The sequence below is a fragment of the Hoplias malabaricus genome, chromosome 2 (genome assembly GCF_029633855.1).
Source record: "Hoplias malabaricus isolate fHopMal1 chromosome 2, fHopMal1.hap1, whole genome shotgun sequence".
Lineage (NCBI taxonomy): Eukaryota > Metazoa > Chordata > Actinopteri > Characiformes > Erythrinidae > Hoplias > Hoplias malabaricus.
The window spans coordinates 17,947,345-17,957,512 of NC_089801.1; the positions used below are offsets into that span (position 1 = coordinate 17,947,345).

The 10,168-nt window shown below is 46.0% G+C and overlaps 1 protein-coding gene across 4 annotated transcripts; it reads right to left on the reverse strand.

Annotated features, from left to right (window-relative positions):
- Positions 1–2,397: 2,397 nt before the first annotated feature.
- Positions 2,398–7,739, reverse strand: tnfsf13 (TNF superfamily member 13). Of its 4 annotated transcripts, none has more exons than XM_066661427.1 (6): positions 7,409–7,739; positions 6,653–6,734; positions 5,878–5,925; positions 5,615–5,733; positions 5,136–5,274; positions 2,398–4,125 (listed from the first exon to the last, which is right to left on the reverse strand). In XM_066661427.1, the coding sequence occupies exons 1-6, from the start codon at positions 7,613–7,615 to the stop codon at positions 4,016–4,018; spliced, it is 705 nt and encodes a 234-aa protein (XP_066517524.1). In that variant the 5' UTR covers positions 7,616–7,739; the 3' UTR covers positions 2,398–4,015. The 4 variants fall into 4 exon arrangements, with proteins under 4 accessions (XP_066517524.1, XP_066517523.1, XP_066517526.1 ...); XM_066661426.1 differs by having other exon boundaries at positions 5,878–5,928; XM_066661429.1 differs by lacking the exon at positions 6,653–6,734 and having other exon boundaries at positions 7,405–7,739.
- Positions 7,740–10,168: the final 2,429 nt, after the last annotated feature.

Here is a 10,168-nt window from a genome sequence, read left to right on the forward strand (position 1 = left end):
CTGGTCCACAGCGGAGAAAACTCAAGATTAACACAGTGACTAATCAGTGAAATTTATTTGAGCAGACGTTTAAACAATCGATAACTAAAAAGTGTCCTCAGTCCACAGTGTGTTCATTTCCTTTAGGTTCTCTTACATAAACAAACCTCTCTGTCTCTCTCTCACACACACTCTCAAGTGCTTTTAATTCAATCCAACAGGAGTAATGACAAACACACTTATCCTGTGTGTGTGTAAAGCAGCGCTCGCCCCTGACCCCAGCACAATTAAGGCCACAGTGAGCAGAATGGGAGGAAGACTCTGACTCTCTCTCTCTCACACACTCTCTCTCTCTCTCTCTCTCTCTCTCCAGTGCTGCTGACATACAGCTTCCTGCTGTTCTCTTTGTGTTTGTGTTCCTATGTGTGTGTGACTATGTATACGCGCGCGCGTGCGTGTGTGTGTGTGTGTGTGTTGTCGCAGGGCAAATAATGTATGTTTCACTGTTTACTGTGTAAATGCTTTGTCTTTAATTCACTTTCCATTCTCTCCATGAGGCCCTTGAGATTCATGCACCCTTAATCCCTACCTCATACCCTTAATCCCTACCTCATACCCTTAATCCCTACCTCCTACCCTTAATCCCTACCTCCTACCATTAATCCCTACCTCATAACCTTAATCCCTACCTCCTACCCTTAATCCCTACCTCCTACCATTATTCCCTACCTCATACCCTTAATCCCTACCTCCTACCATTAATCCCTACCTCATACCCTTAATCCCTACCTCCTATCCTTAATCCCTACCTCCTACCATTAATCCCGACCTCCTACCCTTAATCCCTACCTCCTATCCTTAATCCCTACCATTAATCCCTACCTCCTAACCTTAATCCCTACCTCCTACCATTAATCCCTATCTCCTACCCTTAATCCCTATCTCCTACCCTTAATCCCTACCATTAATCCCTACCTCCTATCCTTAATCCCTACCTCCTACCCTTAATCCCTACCTACTACCATTAATCCCTAACTCCTACCCTTAATCCCTACCTCCTACGATTAATCCCTGCCTCCTACCCTTAATCCCTACCTCCTACCATTAATCCCTACCTTCTACTCCTAATCCCTACCTCCTACCCTTAATCCCTAACTCCTACCCTACTCCCTAACTCTTACCCTTAATCCCTAACTCCTACCCTTAATCCCTGCCTCCTACCCTATTCCCTAACTCCTACCCTTAATCCCTACCTCCTACCATTAATCCCTACCTTCTACTCCTAATCCCTACCTCCTACCCTTAATCCCTACCTTCTACCATTAATCCCTACCTTCTACTCCTAATCCCTACCTCCTACCCTTAATCCCTAACTCCTACCCTTAATCCCTGCCTCCTACCCTATTCCCTAACTCCTACCCTTAATCCCTACCTCCTACCCTACTCTCTAACTCCTACCCTTAATCCCTACCTCCTACCCTACTCTCTAACTCCTACCTTTAATCCCTACCTCCTACTCTTAATCCCTACCTCCTACCCTACTCCATAACCCCTGCACTTAATCCCTACCTTCTACCCTTAATCCCTACCTCCTACCCTACTCCCTACCTCCTACCTTACTCCCTAACTCCTACCCTCAATCCCTACCTCCTACCCTACTCTCTAACTCCTACCCTTAATCCCAACCTCCTACCCTTAATCCCTACCTCCTACCCTACTCCCTACCTCCTACCCTACTCCCTACCTCCTACCCTACTCCCTAACTCCTACCCTTAATCCCTACCTCCTACCCTACTCCCTACCTCCTACCCTACTCCCTAACTCCTAACCTTAATCCATACCTCCTACACTTAATCCCTACCTCCTACTCTACTCCCTACCTCCTACCCTACTCCCTAACTCCTACTCTTAATCCCTACTCATACCCTTAATTCCTATCTTTTACCTAGTCCCTAACTCCTAACTCCTAGGTACTGTGTAGACTGTAGGGAACACTGTAGGGAACCAGCTTGTGGTCACAAGGAAGAGAAGTCACCACAGTGTGAGTGTACAAACACACTTTGGTCCCCAGAATGTGACATAACCTCAGTAAAAACAGAGAGAGAGAGAGAGAGAGAGAGAGAGAGAGAGAGAGAGAAACTGATGACTTGAAGGTGAAAGTCCACGGCAGCGCACTAAGGTTAAAACTAAGAACAGATGAGAAAAAGTTAAAGGAAACAATAGGTTCTGATTAAAAACGAAGAATTTATGGAGTGTTCTGGACTTCGGACGTGAGAGTGTGACCCCAGACATTATTCTCCTGGACCCGGGTTTATTTCTGTGTGAGAAAATGACCAAAAAGGTCAGAAATGAGGAAACAAGCACTTTTTCTTTTTTCATTCCATTGTTTTCATTCTTTTAGAAGGATTTTAATGGGGATACAACGTTTATAAAGTAGAATAAAAAATGTAAACCTGTACTTCTAAACATTCAAGTGATTTTTGTTCAACGCTCTCAGTACAAAACCTCGTACAAAAGTTACAAGTTACAAGGAAAAAGGCCTTAATTCTGAAGGGAAGTTTTCCCCGGTGACTTTAGTGTGTTAAATGAACACAGAGCAGCTGGCGATTTCAGATCACTGTGAAATGTTTGTTGTTAAAATACACAACATCATCATGGAGCTGTAACCCTCAGTGGCAGCATGGTGGCGCTGTCACACAGCTGCAGGGTCTCGGGGTCCTGGGTGGGGTCCTCTCCACAGGTCACTGTCTGTGAGGGTTTACTCCAGGGCTCAGATTTACTCCCACAGTCCAAACACACACACATTGACAGGTGAAGTGAGTGTGTGAAACTGTCCACAGGTGTGAGTGTGTGTGAATGACTGGGTGAGTGTGTGAAGCTATCCACAGGTGTGGGTGTGTGTGAGTGACTGGGTGAGTGTGTGAAGCTATCCACAGGTGTGGGTGTGTGTGAGTGACTGGGTGAGTGTGTGAAGCTATCCACAGGTGTGAGTGACTGGGTGAGTGACAGGGTGAGTGTGTGTGTGAATGACTGGGTGAGTGTGTGTGTGAATGACTGGGTGAGTGTGTGAAACTATCCACAGTTGTGAGAGTGTGTGAGTGACTGGGTGAGTGTGTGAAGCTATCCACAGGTGTGAGTGTGTGTGAGTGACTGGGTGAGTGTGTGTGTGTGAATGACTGGGTGAGTCTGAAATTCTCCACAGGTGTGTGTGTGTGTGTGTGTGAATGACTGAGTGAATGTGTGAAACTGTCCACAGGTGTGAGTGTGTGAGTGACTGGGTGAGTGTGTGAAATTCTCCCCAGGTGTGTGAATGTGTGAGTGACTGGGTGAGTGTGTGAATGACTGGGTGAGTGTGTGAAACTGTCCACAGGTGTGAGTGTGTGAGTGACTGGGTGAGTGTGTGAAATTCTCCAAAAATGTGTGTGAATGACTGGGTGATTTTCTCCACAGGTGTGTGTGTGTGTGTTTGTGAGGGACTGGGTCAATGTGTTTGTGACTGGATGAGTGTGTGAAACTCTCCACAGGGGTGAATGTGTGAGTGAGTGGCTGGGTGAATGTGTGAGTGACAGAGTGAGTATGTACATCCCCAGTGATGGTAGATAGGCCCTGATCAGGATGGAGTGGATTTATAAGAGGGACCCTGCCACCTGCTGGTGAAAATGCCTGGAGAATGTCTTTATAGTTCAGTAGTTGAATCCGAGCCTGAGGCCGCTTGGGGGCGCTGTTGTACCTGTGATGAGCTTTATGTGCTCTCTCTTTCTCTCTCTCTCTCTCTCTCTCTCTCTCTCTCTCTCTCTCTCTCTCTCTCTCTCTCTCTCTCTCTCTCTCTCTCTCTCTCTCTCAAGACTCCAGCAGCTCCAGGTGGTTGTTTTAATGTTATGGCTGGTTAGTGTAAGGGTGATATAGATGTGGTCAGATGTGAAATCGGCAGCTGCTCTGTTTAGATTTTTTTAAATGACAGACTTTTGTTGGTAGATATAGCTCCAGAAGTCTGTTTTCCGAAGATGACTCTGTGAAATCGCAGCAGAGGAAACGCTCAGAGGCTGAAGATCCCGAAGAAGGTGGCGTGAGCGGAGAGGATGAGCTCGGCTGATTTTCGGGGGACAGACAGCTCCAGAAGGGAACCAGACTCCAGGAAATGAACCCCTGAGGGAGAGAGAGAGAGAGTTTAAATTCTTTGCTCCAGGTCATCATCCAGAATGACAGAGAGAGAGAGAGAGAGAGAGAGAGAGAGAGAGAGAGAGCCCTATTCACCATATAGTGCACTATTTTGTCATTCCACCATTTTGTGGTAGTGTCAGAAAACATAGTGGACTATTTTCAGTGCAATCAAACAATCCCACAATGCACTGCAAAACATAGTGTACAACCCATTTACACTAGCAAATATTAGTTATTACCCATTACCCATAATCCACTGCATTGTTTGGTAAAAAAACAAAATTGTTCACTACCCTCCTGAATCCAGTCTCCTAATAGTGCACTACATAGTGAATGATACAGGGAATAGTGAACAGGGAGGTGTTCCAGACACAGGGAGAGAGTGGCAGTGGCAGACAAGGGCTTATCACTACTGATGACAACACAGCGATATTTATCAATAGTGATGACATCACAGTGGCAGTCGAGGGTTTATCACTACTGATGACATCACAGTGTTAGCCAAGTGTGTATCAATAGGGATGACATCACAGTGGCAAAAATATGGAGAGAAGGAGATATTGGAGAAAAAGGAGAAGCAGAAGATGGAGAAAAGTGGAGAAGAAGGAGAAGACAAGAAGTTGTTGAAGGTGGAGGAAAAGGAAAAGGAAAAGGAAAATGGAGACAAAGGAGAAAGTTGAGAAAAAAAATGAGAAAAAGGAGAAAGTTGAGAAAAAAAATGAGAAGAAGGAGAAAGTTGGGGAAAAAGGAGAAGAAGAAGGCAAAGAAAGAAAGTGGAGAAAAAGGAGAAAGTGGAGAAAAAGAGAGAATGGAGATGAAGGAGAAGGTGGAGAAAAAGGAGAAGAAGTTAAAGAAGGAATAAATAGAGAAAACGAAGAAGCTGAAGAAGAGAAAATGGAGAAAAAGAAGAAAAGGATGAAGATGAAGGAGAAGTTGGAGAAAAAGGAGTGAATGGAGATGGAGGAGAAGGTGGAAAATAGGAAAAGAAGAGAGACCTGCGGTGTAGCACGTGTTGAGGGGAAGGCTGACGTTACTGGGCATGCTCTTTAGACACTTCATCAGTTTAGTCTCCGCCCCCTCCAGCCGCTTGGTGATCACATGACCCATCACCCAGGTGGTGTCACTGTAGAGCACCTGCAGCAGGTAGGGGTTACAGGTGAGTGTTTAATCCCCAGGTGGGCAGGTAGTGGCTAAAACACACAGTTATCTTTTAAGAATGATTATTATAATGAATTCTACCATTTCATAATAAAAGCAGCTTAATCTCCACTCTAATTATACTAACTATAAATTTATCTGCAGTAATATTTTGTCACTGTCTGAACTAATTTAATTTGTTTTTCATCATATTTGTCATGAGTTTCAGGCAAATGAAATTTTAAAAAATCTTTATTTTTTTCATTCTTTCTTGAATATCTGTTGTGATGTGTGATATTTACACAGTCACTTTCTTGGAAGGTAAACCAGGACTCACCTGGCTGTATATGAAATACAAGCCTTCTCTTGTTACGTTGATGGTCTCCCCGGAAACCTGAAGCCCCGCCCCTTGGCTCCGCCCCAGTGCCCAGGTAAGAACTGTCAAATCACGTTCATCTAAAGAGAGACATAAAAATGGAGTGAGAATACAGAGAGAGAGAGTGAATGACAGTCTTCAGAGAGCTTTTACAAACTTCTTTAACACAGATCTGACACAAATAAATGAATGTATAAATGTATAAATGAGTAATTAAGCAATACCGTAGGACTGAGTTAAGGCAGGAACCAGGTGTAGAAAGGAGCGTTGCTCTGCTGAGGAACAAAACACAACACTGAGCTCAGGATTAAAGGAGAAATTGAGGGGAGACAACAGGAATTCTAAGCAACTCATGAACTCAGAGGTTTATGGGAAGGTCTAGCTGAGACAACCAGAAACAGAAGGAACGGGGAGGCCTTGCCCTTAAGCTAGTGGCTAGTGTCCCCTACAGAACCTGAACACAGACCCGAGAGACCACCCTCAACACCTACTGAGCAAAGTCCGTTCATATCCCACGTCTGGAGAGCTGATGGTGGTCTCCTGTGATTGTGCTTTTGGCTTCTGCAGTGTGCCAGGCATTCCCCTGCTTAAGGGCAAGGCCTCCCTTTTCCTCCAGGGTGGAGCTTCTCTTCGCCAGAGACTCCTCCAATTCTAGTGTCTGAGTTTCAGAAAATCCTCAGAGTCCAGGGGATGTTTTGATACAGTAAGTACAGACGCATCCCAACCCTCTGATACATCCCAGCCACTGGGTGTCAGTATATCTGCTGTTTAATAACGTGAAAAAAGACTGAATAATAATATATTGTGTGCAGAAGTCCCTCTTCAAAGAGGAATAACAACGTGCAGAAATGTACATTTTTCTTTGAATATTTTTTAAAATTATATTTTGGTTAATGCTTTGTTACAGGAAGTGTGGTTAGGTTGGGTGGGGTTGGAGGGGTTGGGTTTGGAGTGAGGGGGAAGTTGCGGGTGTTGTGTGGTTTAGAGGAAGTAACTCACTCTGTCGTTTCTGTCTGGGTTTCCTCGGAGCCAAAGCATTCCTCTTTTCTCTGCTGCTCACAAATGCTGGATTAAGCCACAGCTGACACACACACACACACACACACACACACGGATCTCAAATAAGCTGTGCCTGAAGCCTGAATCCCTGGCTTTTCATAGCTATTTTAACACAGAAAGTGGTCAGTCAGAGAAACCCGACAATTAACACCACACTCCACCGGAAATGATCTGGAAAACAACGTGGAACAATTGTGAAATATAGAAAAGAAGGGATTTCCTATTGAACTTGAGGAAAAAGGGACAGAGAAGAAACAGCACTGTCTCCTCCCTCAACATTCAAGGCTGAGGTGCCTTTAAGAAAGGCACCTAACCCCCCAGCTGCCCCCCGGAGGCACACGTTTGTTGTACGTTGTCCAATGACAATAAAAGCACATGTACTAGTACTTTTACAGTAGATCATTAACTTCAACAGACCAACATTCCACTGTAATACACTGATAAATGCAGCATGTTATTAACCCTTAAAGTGTTTAACGTATTGTTATAACCTTGAATTCCAGAGTGCAGGTCTACCCTGTGTTTTCAACCAGGTCCTGTAGTCCTAATAAACAGTACTGAGAGCGAGTGTGAGCGCTAAAGCGGTGTGGGTGTCCTGCTCTGCCTTTTTAAACCCTCCAGAGACAGACAGTCCATGAACTATAGCAGACAGACAGGTAGACAGACACATATATGCTGAGATATGCACTCACCTACCCCGCAGCAGGTGTGTGAGGAGCAGCAGAAGCCCTCCTGCCCCTCCTCCTGCCCCCTGTCTTGCCCCCTCTGTAGCTCCCTGACTCTGAGCTCCAGGTCCATCAGCTCGACCCTCAGGGAGTGGATGTGACGCCATTGGACCAGGAGAAGCGAAAGAACGAGGCACGTGCAGACGAGTGCCACCAGGAACACGACGTGTTTCTCCATCTCTGACACGGTGAAGATGAGGAGGAGGAGGAAAGTGGGAACGAGGGTTAAGCTAAACCAAGCTCCAGCTGAGCTTCAAAGTGTAAACACAGGGCTCAAAGTCTAAAGCAGAAGTGGAGGGCTGTAGTTCCACTCTGGGACTCCAGAGATTAAGAAATGTCATTTTTATCCTCTCTCTCTTTCTCTCCACCTCCTCGTCCACTTTCACTTTCGTAACGTGATTGGGAAGGCAGAGGACAAGGGGGAGAAATAACACTGAACTTAGTCACCAGCAGGAGAGAACAAGACGCCAGCGCCCAGCGGCCAAATGAGGCTTCCCGCTAGTCATTGGGGTGTAGGTCACCAAACCCACACACACACAATTCCAAAGGACTCACTTTACATTTTCCAGTGAAAGTTGAAAAACAAAAAACATTCCAAAAGAGATAAGCATTTGGCCAAGAGATGAATATCATCTACAGTCAGTGTCTGTAAGGGTCTGTGTTTAAAGGGACCCCCATAAATTGAGCTTTACATCAAATAAAATAAAATGAGCCTCTCTGCAATTAAAATACTCTTTAACATTTTACATTTACTCTTTAATAACATTATATTTCCTATAAAATAATAATAATAATAATAATAATAATAATAATAATAGAACACATTAAATCCCTCTCAGAATCACTGGGCTCTACACAGGAACACACTCACCCAGTCACTCACACCTGTGGACAGTTTCACACACTCACCCAGTCACTCACACACTCACTCACACACACACACCTGTGAACAGTTACCCACACTCACCTAGTCACTCACACCAGTGGACAGTGTCACACACTCACCCAGTCATTCACACACTGACACCTGTGGAAAGTGTCACACACTCACCCAGTCATTCACACACTAACTCATACACACACACACACACACACTTGTGGACAGTTACCCACACTCACCCAGTCACTCACACCAGTGGACAGTGTCACATACTCACCCAGTCACTCACACATTCACACCAGTGGACAGTGTCACACACTCACCCAGTCACTCACACATTCACACCTGTGGACAGTTTCACACACTCACCCAGTCACTCATACACTCACACCTGTGGACAGTTTCACACACTCAACCAGTCACTCACACACTCACACCTGTGGACAGTTTCGCACACTCACCCAGTCACTCACACCTGTGGACAGTTACCCACACTCACCCAGTCACTCACACACACTCACCCAGTCACTCACACACTCATCTAGTCACTCACACCTGTGGACAATTTCACACACTCAACCAGTCACTCACACCTGTGGACAATTTCACACACTCAACCAGTCACTCACACACACACCTGTGGATAGTTTCACACACTCACCCAGTCATTCACACACTCCCACCTGTGGACAGTTACCCACACTCACCCAGTCACTCACACACTCACACCAGTGGACAGTGTCACACACTCACCCAGTCACTCACACACTCACACCTGTGGACAGTTTCACACACTCACCCTGTCACCCACTCACTCACACCTGTGGACAGTTTCACACACTCACCCAGTCATTCACACACTCACCCAGTCACTCACACCTGTGGACAGTTTCACACACTCACCCAGTCACTCATACACACTCACACCTGTGGACAGTTTCACACACTCACCCAGTCACTCACACACTCACCCTGTCACTCACACACCTTTGGACAGTTTCACACACTCACCCAGTCACTCACACACACTCATACCTGTGGACAGCACTCACCCAGTCATTCACACACTCACCCTGTCACTCACATACCTGTAGACAATTTCACACACTCACCCAGTTACTCACACACACTCACACCTGTGGACAGTTTCACATACTCACCCAGTCACTCACACGCTCACCCTGTCACTCACACACCTGTGGACAATTTCACACACTCACACCTGTGGACAGTTTCACACACTCACCCAGTCATACACACACTCACACCTGTGGACAGTTTCACACACTCACCCAGCCACTCACCCAGTCATTCACACACTCACACCTGTGGACAGTTTCACACACTCACCCAGTCACTCACACCTGTGGACAGTTTCACACACTCACACCTGTGGACAGTTTCACACACTCACCCAGTCATTCACACACTCACACCTGTGGACAGTTTCACACACTCACCCAGTCATTCACACACACTCACACCTGTGGACAGTTTCACACACTCACCCAGTCACTCACACACTCACACCTGTGGACAGTTTCACACACTCACCCAGTCATTCACACACTCACACCTGTGGACAGTTTCACACACTCACCCAGTCACTCACACACTCACACCTGTGGACAGTTTCACACACTCACCCAGTCACTCACACTCACACCTGTGGACAGTTTCACACACTCACCCAGTCATTCACACACTCACACCTGTGGACAGTTTCACACACTCACCCAGTCATTCACACACACTCACACCTGTGGACAGTTTCACACACTCACCCAGTCACTCACACCTGTGGACAGTTTCACACACTCACCCAGTCATTCACACACACTCACACCTGTG